Source organism: Haliotis asinina, chromosome 15 (genome assembly GCF_037392515.1).
Source record: "Haliotis asinina isolate JCU_RB_2024 chromosome 15, JCU_Hal_asi_v2, whole genome shotgun sequence".
In the NCBI taxonomy this organism is placed as follows: domain Eukaryota; kingdom Metazoa; phylum Mollusca; class Gastropoda; order Lepetellida; family Haliotidae; genus Haliotis; species Haliotis asinina.
In genome coordinates this window covers 10737621-10756267 of record NC_090294.1, presented here as the reverse complement: position 1 = coordinate 10756267, position 18647 = coordinate 10737621, and the positions used below count along the sequence as shown (strand labels likewise).

At 39.1% G+C, this 18647-nt stretch overlaps 1 protein-coding gene across 2 annotated transcripts; it reads right to left on the bottom strand.

Moving 5' to 3' along the window:
- Positions 1-8641: 8641 nt before the first annotated feature.
- Positions 8642-17367, bottom strand: LOC137265919 (aldo-keto reductase family 1 member B1-like). Of its 2 annotated transcripts, none has more exons than XM_067801399.1 (11): positions 17280-17367; positions 16685-16790; positions 15122-15283; positions 14399-14515; positions 14015-14065; positions 13518-13640; positions 13221-13327; positions 12914-12995; positions 11197-11280; positions 10919-11007; positions 8642-8945 (listed from the first exon to the last, which is right to left on the bottom strand). In XM_067801399.1, exons 2-11 carry the CDS (start codon positions 16766-16768, stop codon positions 8915-8917), a joined length of 930 nt encoding a protein of 309 aa, XP_067657500.1. In that variant the 5' UTR covers positions 16769-16790; positions 17280-17367; the 3' UTR covers positions 8642-8914. The 2 variants fall into 2 exon arrangements, with proteins under 2 accessions (XP_067657500.1, XP_067657499.1); XM_067801398.1 differs by lacking the exon at positions 17280-17367 and adding an exon at positions 16940-17015.
- Between the last annotated feature and the right edge of the window lie 1280 nt (positions 17368-18647).

The following is an 18647-nucleotide window of genomic DNA, read 5'->3' as shown; positions in this document are numbered from 1 at the left end:
AAACGGTCTTATTTACGTGCCTTTAAATTTACACGAGTGGTGGTGACTTATTTTCGTGAGGTGCTGGTTGACAAATGTATTGACAAATGCAATACAGTATAAATACCTGAGATATAGGCCTAATGGGTATTTTACATAACTACGGTTTTCAAGCAGAATATTGATCGAAAAATCTTTCATTCAGCCATGAAAAAGACCGATCACGTGACAAGCATGTGATCTTGTTACAGAGGGTATCTCTGAATGTTTCAACACAACATCCAGGTGCGTGATCATTGAGTTGTTATAAAATAAACAGATTTGCGTAGTGATCTAAATACAAATGTAATTGATTTCAAACCTAATTCTTCCAGACCGGGTGTAAGAGCAATGAAAATAAAATGATCTCCTCTCACGTGTTGTTATTGCTTACGTAAATTGTGAAAACATGAATCTCCAAAAACAGTAATTCTTGTTTGTCTTTTTCAAACATCAAAGGGTTTAGAAGTTACAGAAACCAGTTACTTATTAGATGTAAAAAAAACAAGTGAAATGTTAAACAGTACATAAAATGAAGACTGCGGTGGGCAAGTCAAATTCATAGTATAAGCTAGCTAGCTGTAGCAATGTGGAAGTTTGTGACAAACACAAAACGGGATGATCCTCTAGGTCTTCCTGACCCTTCGACAGCCAGTACTCCTGAGAAAGCTACCCTGATGTCTGCCGCCAACAAATCTATTATCGAATGAGTGACTTTCATTCCAGAAGCAAAGATTAGTTCAAGAGGTGTGAAACAAAAGCGAGAACACAACAACTTCGACCCAGAAACCAGAGCCAAGATAGTAAAGTACACGACAGAACATGGTAACACCAGACATTTCAGTAAAGAACTTGGATTCAACATTGCAGAAAGCACAGTCCGCTACCTGAAACAGGAGAAAAAAGATTTCATGGAAGACATCACAGAGCTGAAGTACAAAATGCGAGGCAGGCCTTTGTTGTTAGGTGAACTTGCTAAACTTGTCAAAGATCACGTGACTGCTATTAAAGACGGGGGAGGTATAGTAAATTACAATATCTTCATTGCTGCTGCTCGTGGTATTGTATTGAATCAGGACAAATTTCTTTTGTCGGAGTTTGGTGGTCCCATTGAACTGAACAAAACGTGGACTGAATCATTTTTGAAACGCATTGGTTTTGTAAAGAGAAAGAGTACCAAGACAGCTAGAAAACTGCCGGCAGATTTTGACAAGGTCAAAGATGAGTTCATTACTAGCGTAAACGAGGAAAGAGAGAAACATAACATCCCAGATGATTTAGTGATTTTTACCAGACTGGCGTTAAAATTGTGCCAGTTTCAAACTGGACAATGACTTCTCAGGGTGCAAAACAAATTGACATTGTTGGACTTGATGATAAACGAAAACCGACTGCTTTGCTAGGCTGCTCAGCTAGCAGTGATTTGCTCCCCCAACAGATCGTATATCAAGGTACCACTGACAAATGCCATCCTAAATTTAGCTTTCCAAGTGACTGTCATGTGACTCATTCAGCCAAACACCGGAGCACTGAAGAAACCATGCTTGACTACATCAACAACGTCCTTGTACTTTACACAAAGAAAGTGAAGAAAGAACTAAGTCTACCCGGAAAACAAAAATCTCTCTTGCTGTTTGATGTGTTTGCTGCACACCGATGAGAAACATTTTAGACAAACTTTATTATTAAATTCATCCCAGCTGGATGTACCGGTGAACTTCAACCATTAGACCTGTCCCTGAATGGTGATTTCAAGTCCGCCATGAAATCAGAATTTACACAGTGGTATGCAGAGAAGGTAGCCGCCAATTGCAAAACTAACATCAATGCAACAATAGACTTGGGAATCAGCATTATGAAGCCTGTACATGCACGGTGGATTGTTAAATGTCTCTACAAGCTCTCAAAACAGAAAGACATTGTTCTGAGGGGTTGTTGAAAGGCTAATCTCTTGTGAAAACCATTAGTAAGAGTATCAGTAAGTGACACGTGAATGAGCAGTTTACAGTTGTTTCGTTTTTATGTTGTTGATGTATCTGAATAAAGTGAATGATATATCTATATTATTGCGTGTTTTTATTCTCGTGTCATGAAGTCTGACGCGAAAATCGCGAAAATTAAACGGTCGCGAAAATTTGGCTGTTTACAGTATTCGATACGGACGCCTCCTCAACAAATTGCTGGATAATTGTCCATGCAAGAAAGATTCTTGTATCTTCCGACTGCTAGCAGGGAAAGCGTCAGCGCAAGGATATCGGGATAATATTCAACACACACCATTATCCAACTATGGCAGCCCTAAGGACATGGAAGTAGCAGCCCCTCCATGAAGCGAACATCGAAAGGGGAGGGAAGAATAGACTGTTGCTGCTTCTCGAGTCTCGAGTCTCGAGTGGAGAAACGTTTCCAGTCTACGTTTACAAGGTACGAGAAACAGTTCGATACGCCAGGGGGATAGAATGCCTACGGTTGGTGAATGAACCAGTTCTGTGCAGACTTGGCAAAATCTGCCACTCACCCATATCGAAAAGGAAAGACGACAGAGAAGTTACTGCTTCCAGACCTTTGGCGAGTATAGGTTCAGTGGAAAGATACAAGACACGTCCTTGTTATTTTTTTCTACATGGACTGGATGCAAACAAAAAATATGCATCGTTTGAAATTTGGGGTGCAAGATGCATGCAGACAAAAAACATACATAGTTCTCCAGAAACTGTAGTTCAAGATGTATACATTTTTTTAGTTCATGTGGAAGGGGTCCCTGGAAGGTATTTCATTCTTCACATCATCCTGTTTATGTATGGGGTGCACGAAATGTGAATCATCTTGTTTGGCTGATGTGCAGTGCTTCCAAGTCGTACACAAGGCATTCCACAGACAAAGACAGTCATTGAAATGTATACAAAATTCTTGTATGATTCGACCATCCGCCCAACCTTCTGTATATTAAAGTGTTCCTCCTCGATGTCTTCTATATTTTCCTTGTCTTCCATATACTCTTGGAGTTCTTCATTGTCCAGGTTAGACAAGATGTCGACCAACATATTCGTTGTTTAATCTGCTCGAGCCAACAACATCGACCCGGTTTGCTCCACAAGAACTAACACTATCTTCATGTTTTGCTCCGAAAGAGTCTCAATCTTCCACAGACGATCATAGAAGTCCTGGATGGTTGGAGGTGTCTCAATAGCGGGCAAGAGGGTTGAAGGTTCTGCATCTGTGCTAGTTGGTTTTGGAACTTTCTTGTCAGCGGGTAAGAGAGTTGAAGGTTCTGTATCTGTGCTAGTCGGATTTGGGTCTTTCTTGTCAGCGAGCAAGTCAGGATCTCGTCATATCTCGTACAGCCTCGTGGACCCAATACCGAAGTGTTTTTTGACCTCGCTTGGAGTGACCACACCGCAAAGGGAGTCTCTTTGGGTGGCATAGCTTTCTGGGTATATACTATACTTACAAAAAATGTCTATGTAGAAATCCCAATACTATACCAGCAATCCCAATACTATACCAATACTATACTAGGAATCCCAATGCTATATTAATACCATACCAGGAATCCCAATACTATAACGGAAATCCCGTAACATTTTTGTATCACCATTTAGAAAATAAAATGATTTGAACGTGCCCGCAACAGTTGTCCACTATAAAAATGATTGCCTGTACGAACAAATATGACTGAATGTACTGCTCATCAGCCGTTGCTTAACCTCCCAAGCTGTATAAAAATGCGTTCTTTCCGCATCACCTTTTTCTATCAAATTTTTTTTTTAAAAGTTCTACCGCCCTCATCACTTTTGAAAAAAAATGTGCCCGAGAAACATTTAATTTCTTTGATGCAGCCTTATTTGAATTACCGAGCATATAAAAAATATTGCAAACATTTTAGTCACTGAACTGTTTAGTTATGTATTGTTATTATTGCTGTTCATTTTGCTGTTATTGTTGTCATTCTGCAGGGGAAATATAATATCATGAACAAGTACTACGTAATCCTGTTATTTTTAACTATATAGAGGAATTCGTCTTCCGACTTACAATCACGTTTTTAGTAAGAACCATGCCTCGCTCTAATAGCAAGCATGGCAGCGATCAGAGCTTACCGAGAGTAACATATCACGAAGTACATAAATGACTGAATGTAACAATCAGTGTTGATTAACACCACTTTAACTAACGCGCGAGTGGTCCCGGTCAATGGTTACCTGTCATTGATCACTTCATATGTCCTTGTTTGTTGTTTAACGCAACTCAGATATATTGCATGTGGGTGATAGCGACAGAGATAGCAAAGCATTTCGATTATATCGTCATCATTACGATTTTGCAGTGCAGTACGATTATGTTATTACGCATACATAGCCGTTAATTACGGTTTTGCAATGGTTTTAAACATATTTTTGTATTTTTAAACATATTTTTGTATTTTCTAAACTATCCAAATTCGAATTCTCTTTGCACCGATTAATAAATCTAAATAACCAGTGAAAATTGTGCATTCAAGGGCAAAGTGTTAAAGTACAAGGTAGTGGATGAAACGAAGAATTTGATTATTCATTCGCTTTGTAGCTTGAAATAGAAAGTGACCTTATCTGGTATGACAGCGGTTTGACATTTGAGCTCGTTACATTGTGTTGTTATGCAAATATCATAAACCAACACGAAATTAACGATGGTTATGAATGAAATAATGATGAGTTTGGCATTTTGCAGACAACGAAACCGTCCCAATGTCACCGAAACTAGTAGCAGTAAATCAGTGCAAACTTCTTGTTGCACAAAAATTCAAGAAGACTACAAAGTCGATTTTTCATGCTTAATCGACTAAACACTTGGAGATACGTATGAATATATACCTAAAGTGTGCTTCTCACTATATATTAGGTCATCTCGTTTTCCCAGAATAACCGCATTTGAGGTTTTTGTTTTGGAGGGACAGGTTTTACGTTTCGGTAGAAAGACCTCCTCCCAGGTTTTACTTTTCGTTAGTAAGACCGCTTCCCAGGTTTTACTTTTCCTAACTTTATGTGAACATCAACATTCAAATGATACGTGAGTGTTTGAAATCAACTGAAAAAACATCGTTCAAGTTTAAACTCAGACTACAAACGTTTTCCCATGCGGGATTGTAACCACAATTATCAGATCAGTCAGACGCTCTACCGCAGGGCCACATGGCCGACGAAGGAGACGGGGTTAAGTTATCTACTTATAGTTACTTTCATTAAATTGATTTTATATGTGCTTGTGTTATTGTTATGTAGCTTCATTAAATGATCATCTACATTGTAATTACCCATCACTGACGGTATATATGTTAGAGAAAACGCTTCTCCTCGGTTTTGGTTTCCCTCCCACTCCGGTTTTACATTGTCTACCAAAACCGAGAAGTGTTTTTTCTTACATTTCTGTACTCTCTGCCATACGGACTTCTCGATTTCATACATTGGCTATAATGATTGTGAAAAAACACGTGTCGACCAGAAACTGTTTGGATTAAATATTCGCAATTAAATATATCAGTATCAACATTTTCAAACCTGATCATAACGATCTTGTAACCAGTGTGAAGTACTGTTTACTCAGTATCTAATTGAGCATAATTTGTCAATTGCTGCTGAGAGCACGCCAAACCTTTGTTAAGGAAATGTTTCCAGATTCGGGTATCGTTTCAACATACGATTGTGGAAGAACCAAAACGACTGGTATAGTTTTGCTGAGGAGAAAAAATACTTTGATTTCTGGGGTCTGTCCCTCTGAGATGACTTACTAGTACGAGGCAATACATTTGTGGTTGACAGACCCAGCTTCACTACAGGCTTACCGCATTCGTTACAATTCGAGTCCTTTGTACATCAGTTCACGGGGCATGTAGGGGTGTTCATAGCTAAACGGGAGGATGCAAGGATGTACACAGGTACACAAATGATGGAAATGTATGAGGGGTGTCAAAACGCAATGAGCTTCACCTACAAAATAATACAAATGCACCTGATTCTTCGTTTTCTACATATTATCTGTCGACCCCTACCAAGTTCGTTTTGCTATGTCAGCTTCACGATCCTCATTTTGTTGGAGTCTTTACCTTTACTCTTATTCGTCAATGAATGCATCACAAACTTCAGGAAACAGATATGCAAGAAACGCTGTGTGTGCCTGAGATTGGCACGAGTCCGCTACAAACAAACTTGAATATTAAAATGCATAAAAATGAAATTGATAAAGTGAGTGATTCACCCCTTCATGCTCAAAGACCTTGTTTTGGAGACACTACCCACCTCCCTTTCAGATGAGGTAATGATAAGGACATAATGTGTTCTAACGTTTTCACTTATTCACACATACTATGCCAAAGGTTCAAACTAAAAAAAGAAACAAAGTGTCAGCTGTGAAGCATACTCAATTTGTACATTGGAAAATACCTCATGTCAGGACTTGCAACCTGTTGCAGATAATTCTCGGCTTTAAACGCGTGAGACATAAGTTACTTCCTCAGTTACACTGATCTGCAATGATCTGCAATGCACCAAAATGTGACACTTCCACAGTCGTATTGATAAGTCCCAAACCCAGTCAAACCAAATATCCCACTCTCCGACACGGCGTCACCTCATACACCAGATCGCAATAAATGATATTTTATGAGCCCTAACATTGATCGGCATTACCCGAACACTCAGAAATTGTCAGAACAGACAGACAGAAAGGAAATGTGATTGTCCAAACTACGAGCGTCTGAACACACATGCTGGATTATGTCACTTTCTCACTTTTTGTGGCGTGTTAATTACTTCATCAAATTTCATTTTGTTTTGCTTATTTGCCGTGCTGAGGTGGTCAGCAATGTGGAATGTTTTTCTGACGTGTCTCTTATGATTACCATGGAGAATTGACATGTGGCATGTGTTTTTCTTTCCGGAAAACCGGAAATCATCATCTCTGATACAGATTCCTAGTTACGTTCCTGTGACGTAGAGTCGTTTATTAGATTCCGCCTTCTGCAGAAATTCCCGTAGATGGTTTTGTCACAATCATCTTTGCTTGACAAGCTGGTGATGCCACAGCGACGTTTCTAGTGGCTAACGTGAATATGTATGGGTTGACTCCTGAATGGCCTATTTCTTTGTGAGTTTTAAATGTCTTGGTCGAAAGCAACACTAATCTGACCTTTTACCTGCATTTGTGGTGCCCTTAAGTGCACAATGGTCTTAAGTGCACAGAAAGCAATAATATTCATCAGTGGGCGGAGCTTTCACTGACAGAATCAGTGGATTTTCGTTTGCAGTTATTTCAGTTATAGAAAAAGTTATTTATTTTTGTCCTTGAAAAGCTTAAAGATTATTTAATCAGTAATATAAGTTTGTTTTTACTTATAAACAGTGTTAAAATTCTTTTAGTTGAAATGGCAGTGATAAAGTCGATAAGACTTCGTCAGATTTCCTTGAGGTTAAAGTAAAATCCAGCGACGAACTGGCTGGACAGACGCAATGTCCAGGTAGAGCCTTTACATTAGCATTTGCACGCATGCGTGCATGCCTCTGTGTGTGTTTGCTTGTGTGTGTTTGTTTGTGTGAGTGTGTATGTGTGTGTGAGAGAGAGATGTATACTTAGATACTTAGTTGTGTAGGGCTTTGTTGATCACCGGATCATCTGGTTAAGGCGCGATGAATAACTGACCTCTGTAATACAGCTGCAATATTGCTAAAAATCACCCTGTAACTACTGATATTGTACTTGACATTGTGTGAGCTGTGACTGTAAACTTATTTTCAATAAAGAGAGTATACTAGAATCCCAACAAAATGTCCACAATATGATTTCACTATATGCAGAAACGTCCTTGACAAAATCACATCAATCCGATTGATAATGCTCCCAGACGTGATATTCCTAAAATACTGTGAAAAGCTAGACCTCACTCACTCATCGCCTCTGAATTGTATATTGACTTGTCAGACAGCTCCTGCCTCTCTGTCTCGTTCACACTTTGCGGTCTTCTGTATTATGTCATACAGCTTTTATTTAGGATATCGCCTAATACGTTCTCCAACTATTCTTTGTGGTCTTCAAATATGTGTGTGTGTGTCTGTCTGTCTGTCTGCGTGTGTGTGTGTGTGTGTGTGTGTGTGTGTGTGTGTGTGTGTGTGTGTGTGTGTGTGTGTGTGTGTGTGTGTGTGTGTGTGTGTGTGTGCCTACGTCTGTAGTGCAAGCCGTATGGTATTCCGATTGCTAGTGTAAGGAACTCCCTGAGTTGAGATGGTTCTACGCTCCCTTCATTTTTGCTGGCAGAAACTCACCTCACTGTTGACCCTGTTGTTTGTGTATTGAAGACTTTACGACCCAACTTATTCTTTGAAATAATGCGAATCAATTTTTCCTGTATTTAAAATACATATTAATATCCAGTGTTTATATGTTTGTCTGGCTTCCTGTTTTGGACATGACTAGCGAAAGATTATCCGAGCGACAAACGAACTTGAAATAGTAATCCGTGCTGAATATAAATCAATATATTAACGTCTGCATATAACTGTAATAAGTAATAACTGTAATAACTGTCATAAGTCAACACAAAAATATAATTAGCTTTGGAGCCTCAGCTTACATTGCAACACACTTTGCCCAATTGCATCTTAGAATGTTTTATTTTTGCAATATGTCAAATCCAAGCATTAAAGGAAACACAAATTGATACATTATTAAATGAATCTGTTCGTGCCTTACATTCATTATTCGTTTTAATGTAATATAATGGCACGGTCGTTTTCGCCACAACTGTTTTTATATTCAACCCGTGTCTATTCTACACTAATGATGATCATAACAGATATCAGGAACAATTATTGCAGACACTACTCTGATTGCCTGGCTGTTTGATCTGTGCTGTTCAAGTTCACTTCTAGAAGGGATAATAGGGATGGTCTTTCCATCTGAAACAGGAATAATGACGGTTCTTTGGACGAAAGTATGTGCAATGTTGAAGTCGGATTATATCATGATTCGACCATAATATGCACATTATTCAAACGATTGCTATGACATATATTATGAGTATGGTGAATAGAACTGTTTTAAGGGGATGTGTTAGAGAAGTCTTCTGAAGTGCCGGAAATGCCAAGTCAGAATTGCGTCCCTCGGGCAAGCTGCATGTTTCACCAAAGAGGCGAGCATCTGAGACTTGCACCAGAAAGATAAATCCTAACCCGGTATACCGTAACATATTATTTTTATTCCCGTAGACTTGCTACAGAGTGTTCCTTTGGATAGTTCTTCTATGGGAGATGACAACTTATAAGTAAAATTTAAATACTTAAAAAAATAAAGAAAGAACGAAAAAGAAAATTAGAAAGATAGAAAAGGAGAAAAAACAGACAGTTGAAAATAACCTAAATAATTAAGTAGTTCGTTGAAAAAATAAATAAAAATCATTCATTCAGCCTTTCATACCCATGCATGCACGCCTACAAGTAAATAAGTCATAAATTTTCATTAACTAGCTAGATTTTCGTACATTGCCCATTTCCTTTCAGTCATTAAACCGTGCATTTTCCTATATCGTACTTTATCTATCAATAATGGTATTTCTATTTCTGCTTAAAGTGACACGATATATACATATCAAGTAGCAGAATTAGATTAAGAGTTTCATCCATTCATCAAATCAACATGAAGGTTTATAATACTGTTTTGTGAACAGCTTTGCTCAATCCACCGAGCCATTTATTTGCCAAAAGATTTTGCTTATTCTACACTTCGTAATTTTCAACAATCTTCAATATTCCTTCACTTTCTGCGATTTTGAAATAATAGTTAATTAGTTACATAGTTAATGGATATTCACTACCAAATTATGAGAGGTTCAAATATTGTGGAATAAATTCTATCAACAGGTGTTTGCTCTTTCTTTCCACTTGAAGTTATTTTCTAATCCATGTTACTTTCAATGTATCAACATAGGCATATATATCAGTCATTCCCAACCCTGCCTGAGCTACTGGTTTTCAAACAATTGTTCTTTTAATTTCCCCGGTCGGTAATCCCCAAGAAAACCAAATACCATACTATTTACCTTTTTAAGAAACTCGCCGGGTGGGTCCGGCAAAGTAAGAAAAATATAATTTAGTTTGGAAATAAGCAATGACTTGATAATAGCAATTTTCTTCACTGGAGTTATGGTTCTTTTCATCCATCGTTTCATTATTTCTTCAATTTCATAAATCTCAGCTTCACAGTTTAATAATTTTGTGATTATACCCCAAATCCTAAAACTTTCTGGGTTCCAACGCAGGTTTAGATCTGATTTGAATTTAACATTACTATTTTCACAACTTCCCATGCACGCAACTTCTGATTTATCATAGTTAAGTCGAGGAAATTGTGCATATAAACGTCTTGGAAACACGATAACATTGTCTCACGTAGCGTCACTCCGAATCAAATGATGCGGATCATTAGCATTATTCCAGAATTACCACGATTAGGCACATCAGAAATGGGCTTCACACGTTATACCATCACAAACACTTAATGTCTATCTTATCGATATGGAGCACAGTGGTGTAGTGGTTAGCATACTTGCCTCTAATGCCAAATGCTCGTGTTCGATTATCGGGGGATACACCACAAATTTGTGGCCTAGGTCTAATATTGTGTTGTGTCCCTAGGCAAGGCACTTCGTTCACATTGCCCTCCCTCCAACCCGATGTTTACAATGGGTACCGAATGTACTGACATATACGGTCGCGCTTAGAGCTCATTAGCAACTTTGAAAGACCGATTTCGCTGGGGTAATAATGAAACGCCAGAGAGCAGCATCGCTTTGGATTCTAGGCGCAAAAGTTAGCATTATTTTTATCGAGGCAATCCTCATTAGAATATAACCTAGTTCTATAATCGTTCTTACGCGCTCAAGAGTTGGGCGTTGCATCTGTAGCCTCTGTCCAGAGCTAGCATTGCCTTCATATCCTCCTCACTGAGCTTGAAATCAAATATCTGAAGCAAGTACAATTGATACGTAAAACCAACATGTAAAGTGTGAGTTCATTTTAAATGTACCGATGGAGGCATCCGGATCCCGGATCTTCACTGGTACATTTTATTGGAATTTCAGTGAATCTGATTTGACATTTTTAAGTGTTGGAAAGAAACCAATTTAGTTGTCTACAAAGAACAAACACTCACATCCATGTTCTGGGCCTGACGAGATGGATTCGTACTCTTGGGAACCACAGCAAAACCTCTCTGTTTGCCCCATCTGAGGATTACCTGATGCACACGAGAAAACTATGGGTTAAAGGAAATATGAACGATATATGGTGAGAAAGATAAGCATAAGAAGAGTACATCATGAATAATAACATTTGTCAAAGAGCAGTCGAATATGGTAAACAGAATATCTTTAAAGATATATCGCAAAAAAGCATATCTGTTTGGTTGAGTGACTTTAGTTTTACAGCAGTATTTCAGCTTTATGTCGGCGGTCTGTAAATCATCTACTCTGGACCATACAATCCAGTGATCAACATCATGAGCATCTCCACAACTGGGAATCGATAACATGCATCAACCAAGTTATCGAGCATGACCACTCGATCCCATTAGTCGCCTCTTATAACAAGCGTGGGCTGCTGAAGATCAGTTCTAACCCGGATCTTCAAGGGTACATATCTGTTTGGACAGACATCACACTGTAAATTACATATAAGCTAGGATCAGCATTACATTGTAATCTAAATATTATCTGTTTGGACAAGTATCACGTGTTTAAAAAAATATCCGATTAGAGGAATATATCATTGTTTGAGCTTTAACCATAATACGTAAGAGCAAAGCAGTACTTTATTAAACTATACAAGGGTAGAGAGATCTCCACTTCTTGAATATATATATTATATGTCATTATGTCATTGCACTCTTTTCACCTGCAGTCTTAGGCTAATCAAATTAGTTTGATACAAATTAGTTTGATACAAATTAGTTTGATATTCTTCCTTTCAAAGCATGCATACATGAAACACCTGTCTTTTGTGTCTGCCATGCTCCAATCCACGACATACACCGAACGTCAAAACCAAACGTTACCTCTTAACTTTATGAATTACTGAAAAAACTTTCAAGGATATGTCAGAGGGCATTAGTTTACAAGAAAGATGAACTAGACAGCTTTATGGACGTCACTAAAAACATTTTCAGTTACATTCATTTTTCTGTGAAATGCATCGTTTTCAGAAGTTTTAAATTGTCCTGTTTTCGACCATGCTGAAATGAATCAATAACAGTGATTCAGATTCACGTTTGCTTACAAATGAACATTTTTCCATTTTTTGTTTACACTCAGCAATATCAATGGCTAACATGTAGCAATATCCAAGCAGTATTTGCATCCACTTCGCGTATGGAATAATTCTATGGGGCATAAAGAGAGACTAGAATATATGATATGATACACAAGTACGGGAAATATGCCACCACTAACAGCTGAAAGAGAGAAAGAGCCATTTGGAGGATGCAGATAGGGCCGGCATACAATGGTGTTACCTCGGATGCCACCGTATCACAGTTATTCAGCGCCTAAGTGGACACATATGCATCACAGCGCTAGGTGAAGAATTTGTGACTCTTTAGACATTGCTTATACAACAGTCCAAAAGAAAGGGTGAAATTAAGTTCTGTGTGAGACAACGATAAACCATTTAAAAATCATCACTATTTTTCGTTTAGTGTACATGAATGTCACTGAATTCACCTACTGGAATCATAAGTTAGTTCTTGTCAAAAATTAATGTGACGTGTCCTCTCTGACCAATCAAAAGCAGTTACTTTCAAAAGTTATCGTATAATTAGGATTAATGCATGTGTGTCTCCTTGACATATCACATCTGTGACAAACTGAATATACCTGAGCTGAAGATGTGTTGTATTTCCTTCCGATTTTGACAATGGTCGAGTCTTCGAGGATCTTTGGAGCATCCTCGGGTATACTGAAATATATAAAGGAAAGACTCATTTATGGGACTCCCGTGAGGGCTAGGTGTGGCAAATAATCGTGGTATCGTCTGAAATCGACATTTCTGTAACCGTTCGCATATTGATGCCCCCATCAAAATATATTGTACCTTTGAATGGGACCTCCTCCTCATACAACACCACAAACTTTACAAATACGTCATAATACTCTTTTACGTAGACAATACACCTCAACTCACTAGTTCTGTCCCGGGGCCCCAAAAGATGCGTAGCCAGTAATTGAGATGTCGTTCTTGAGGGAGAACTGGAGAAGGTCTTCCTCGGCCAGACATGGAGACATCTCCACCTAAAACACACAACTCAAGTGGATTGTCACGATGTTCTAAGCAGTATTCTACTTATAGTACGAGGTATCTTGGGTGAAATCCTGACGTGATGACGGTCTCAGGTGGCCTTTGGTGAGTCACACGAGATCGGAGTATATTAATAGCATAAAAAGAGATTCCATTAGGTCACATTCAGCAAATAATATCTACCTGGTTATTCGCAGGCTTGTACTTGAGGCCGTCCATTTTGAGAATTCTCTCCAGCTGTTGTTTATTAAAGTTGGAGACGCCAATAGACCTGACAAGACCTTTGTCCACGAGCTTCTCCATTGCCTGTTGGGGAAGAGAGTGCTATGAACTACCTTATATAGAGAAATCCTTTAACATGAATGTTCATAACAGAATTCATTACTTCACTCAACACTTTTTGCTAAAGGTGTTTCATTTCCTTAAAATAGCCTACGCTCAACATTCAATGCAATTGTCTTCAACAATGAAACCTCTTCCGTTTTATTGTGCTTATATAACACTGTATAAGTCAAGTCTTTTCAAGACCAGTATATAGTTAAAACTACAGAACTGCTTCAAACAACTAAATGTCGTTCATTGAATGTATTGTTTGTATTTACTAGGATGTTCATTTTTTACTCAGCCAATAACTTTGCAATGTAATAGTGCTTAGAGGAGTTATACTGGAAGCTACTTACTCTCCACGTGTCTAAATAGTCCGTCATGGTCGGCGTGGTCACCCCCACGTCCTGGAGAAACACCGACATGAACAGATAATCTAATTTAAAATAATAAATAGTATCAGTTATTGAGTATAATGTATGCTCCGTGGGGAGGGACTAGAGACATTCTAGAGGTGGTTTGCTAAGACATATGGTCACTGTACATGCACTCTAAACACCATATATTATGTACTTTTGATACAGCATTATGCGGGAAATAAAGTTCACCTAACTCCTCCTTTAGTTAGTACAAATTTATTTCGTAACATTTATAAATCAATAATTTGATATGAGATTTCAGTACGTTAATGCTGATGATAGCAGCAGAAGGCAACCGAAGGCAGAGACATTTTGACTCACTTCGAAAGCGATAGGAAATTGGATTAGATACAGATCGATATAATCCATGCCCAGGGCCTCCAGTGACTGCCGACACGCTGGTTCTACCTGATCTGGTTCGCGACAGTGAACCCAAAGCTGCAATGATAACAAGGGTCACTAATCCATTTAACGTTGTCTTAGAAGGATCTGTCATTATGGCACAATGTGTTTTACAGCCTGACGGCCTAAGACGTTACCATACCCTCAATTCAATTTATTTTCAAAATTCAAAAGGAAGACGCCAGAGGTAAACTATACGGCAACGAGCCAAATGACAACGATGCTTCTAAAACGGCAGTCGTAGATCAATTGCTTTTGGCATGACAGTTTGCCTGAATTAAAGCTGGGTTCCAAAACCAAGCATTGATGAATATGGGCACACACGTCTAAAATTGTTCAGTGGCACGTCACGTTAATAGCATGTGTGACCAAACCTGCTCACAGAGAAATTCAGTTATCTAATAACGTCACGTATAATATGCTGTTTCCTTTTTTAGGGGTTTAATTTTAAGAGCTTTTGTCTATTGCCTCTGTAGATCATCTATCCATCATGTCCCAGAGGTGTTCTACAGGGGGTGTCTAGATAGCAAGCAGTTCATAGCAAAACGTTGACGTTCTAGGCAGAAGGTGTAGGTAGTCATCCATACCCATGACTTGTTAACCCCGAATCTGACGAGGTCTCATGTGTCACGTTCTTCCTACCTTCGTCACAATGAACAGCTCCTCCCTCTTTATTTTCCCTTCTTGGATCAGTTCTTTAACGGCGGCCCCGATTTCCGTTTCCGTTTCAAAGCTCCAGGCTGTGTCAATAAGGCGATATCCCATCTGTATTGCAGCCCTCACGGCATCACCAATCTCGTTTGGCTGTTGACGAAAATATATTGATAATCTATCTATTTCATGACTGGAACTGTGCAGTGTTGCCACCGTTTATTGTGTCATGATTCGTGTATTCATTCAAGTTCCAGATTTCCCAAATTATTATCCATTGTTTGTCAGAATCTTAAGAAGTTTTGACCAAAATGGTGAATGAGTGCCACCTTAAGAGCTTTAAACAACCAACCAACCACATCAACCAACACACAAACGTTCATCATCTTTCATGCACGCAGGAAATAAAGCAATACAGGCAATAACGGTAATAGTGAACTCTCAGCAATAGTGTTCTGACATAACGGTAGGCCTAGGGAGGGTGTATGATCATTACACACAGTGCTGGTAACTTGGGATTAGGGCTATCAGGCCTAGGGCAAATATTAATCCACGTTGTTAGCGCACTGAACATGTGCCTTGTATATTCATCGGTCCGCTTTTGAGCCAAACAGACTATAAGGAAAAATGCTTATTATTTATGTGGTGGTGTGCAGTTCGGTGGATAGAACCCAGGACACAATTCAGCTGAAATTAAGCAACCGACATTCTTTTCACCCAGCAGAAAACGGGTACCGGGTGTTATAAGTCATATGACTGTTAACCTTCTGCAGCCTCACAGACTTCAGCATGGGGTATCGGGGTTAGCCTTTGATCATGCACAAGTATGTGGCCATTACTATCATACAACATAAGGCAGAAAGTTAACAGTAATTGCATACCTGAGATTTGACAGTAAATAAATGTACCTCAAAATGTATAGAAGACTTCGGCCTGGAGGTCCACACTTAACGTACATACCGAAGTCTACAGTGACCACATACCAGGGCCTAGATTTACGAAGCTCTCTTAGCGCTAAGACTCTCGTAGATTAATGTTAATGTATGACTCTTTAGACTACCTTAGCGCTAAGCTTTAAGGGAGCTTCAAAACTCTAGGCCAGGAAGTGTACGGTGAGCATCTGCTCAGATTATAAGGTGAGGACCACAATTACCGAAATACAAACTTACGATGTTCATATCTACATTTAGATATACACAGAAGTTTCCTATATCGATGTCTTAAGGCTCGAATTATCATAGATTATAGTTTACAAATCTGTGTTAATCGCATCAAAGGTACATAAGGGTTCACCGCTAGACAAAATGAAATTAATAACAGTCAACGGGTTGATTATTAAAGGTGTATTGGCCAAGCAGACTTTCTGCTCAGTCCGGATTATTAAACAATGTTTTGACGTATTACTACCTTTTCTGACCGACTGTTTAGGCGAAATCCAAAATAATGACAGTCCGAGATAAAATGCTTTTTCATTATGACAACAACGAAGAAAATCCGAGAAAGAGAGTCAGAATTGGATAGTGTGCACTGTATGTAAATATAACAACTACCAACCTTGAAACTGTTGTAGGTCCCTAAGCCCAGCATAGGCATGTCATAACCGCTGTTCAGACTTATGGAAGGTACTTTGTCCGCCATCTTGAAACCGCCTTTTCAGCACCTTGACACAAATATGACTTAAAGCACTGCATCTACATTATTTAATGAATAACTAATGATCATAATTAAATTTAAAGCAATATATGTGTACAGTTGCAATGGTTATTGGTACATGCTACTGCATAAAACAGAAAGTAGAGCATAACTCACCGCCGATCAGTCATGGGTGCAGTGACTTGACACACTCGACAAGGCATCCTAAATATCCAACGACCTTTATGACGTAACTGACCTACATTTTCGTGTCATCTCAAAGACGACGCTAACATGCATATCATATGCACTGACGCACTGCACACAGGATATGTGTGTTTGTTCAGTAGTAGGGAGTGGGAGCAGTTACGGGAATGATGTACAGATACACCAAGATGACACTCACGTGGATCGCATCAACCGCTAACACTACCGGGCCTTCATGCAGTAGATATGTGTCTACCGTTCACACAACATAATAATATCAATTGCACAGGCCAGCGTAACATATACTTACCTAAGCCAACAACCAGTTTGTCAGGCATCCACACAATCGATGACAGGCCGAGGACAAGACCTCAAACATTCGTGAGTGGCGAGAAACTAAACCCATTACAAAAGATCACGGTGACCCTGACATTCTTGATGACACTGACATTCATCAGGTATGCTAAAAATGTCCCGACTGTATTGTAAACCAGACGGATCACCCTACCGTTAGAAAAGGACTAGATGGAGTAATATTGTTCTGTGCTTCAAACCAAGATGAATAATTTTGTGCGTGTGTGCGTGTGTGCGTGGGAGCATGAGTGTGTGTATGAGTATATCTATCTTTTCACACACAGATAGAGGGAGAAAGAGAAAGAGAGAGAGAGATAGATATGTAGACAGATGCTTTTCGTGAAGCCAATCCTCGTTCGTTAATCTACATTAAATTTTGTTTTCGGAGCTCTCGGGATAATTTTGTGTTACCAAACAGGTAATCAAATTTGCACTTCACAAGGAAATTAGAAACTCAAATCGCTCTCTGGTACTCTGATACAGGAACATTCAACCTTCAGAAAAGTGTTCCTTCAAGAAACCTCTCGGGACTATCATGGTCATGTAAACAACTGTGGACTGATCATGATATCTTCAGTCATAACTAAATCTTATTTCTTTGAACTGGTATACATGGTATGTGAGCATTCCGAATATTACGATTTTCATAAGCCAATGTTGAAGGATCATGTGTTATATAGAGTCCCGAATGGGACTCACCTTAAAAAAGTACTCGAATTTGTACTTTACTAGCAAAGTTTAATCCCGAATATAACGTAGTTTCTATAACAGACAGGACACTTTGTTCAAACTGACCAGGTTCTCAGGAAGGTAGTTCCACATACAACCATGTGTTCGAAGTCTTCGCTACGTTTCAAATATTGCAAGGTGAGTGAGTCAGTCAGTTTAGTTTAACGCCGCACTCAGCACTATTCCAGCTATATGGCGGCGACCTGTTAATAATCGAGTCTGGACCGGAAAGTCCAGTGATCATCAACATGAGCATCGATCTGCGCAACTGGGAACCGATGCCATATGTCAACCAAGTCAGCGAGCCTGTCCACCCGATCCCGTTAGTCGCCTCTTAGGATAGTGACCTTTTATGGCAAGCATGGGTTGCTGAAATATTGCAAGGAATAGCTTGTTTGCTGGATACGTTTTCAGTGCATTATTTCTGCATAATCTTGGAAGTTGCAGAAGCATGTGAATTTGGTTCCATCAAAGCAGTTGTAAGTCACGCCCATTATAAGTGATGTTGCGACAGGAATTGGATCACGCCTATTGTCAGGAAATACTGCAGTCACGTTTCTACGTCTTCTCCATGTGACATGTTTAGCATGTGTTT

Coding starts and splice junctions, on each gene's coding strand:
- LOC137265919 (XM_067801399.1), bottom strand. CDS start 16,768: ATGGCGGACAAAGTACCTTCCATAAGTCTGAACAGCGGTTATGACATG. Junction 14,516..15,121: donor AGCTGTTCATTGTGACGAAG/GTAGGAAGAACG, acceptor TTATCATTGCAG/CTTTGGGTTCACTGTCGCGA. Junction 11,008..11,196: donor GTCAGGCCCAGAACATGGAT/GTGAGTGTTTGT, acceptor TACTTGCTTCAG/ATATTTGATTTCAAGCTCAG.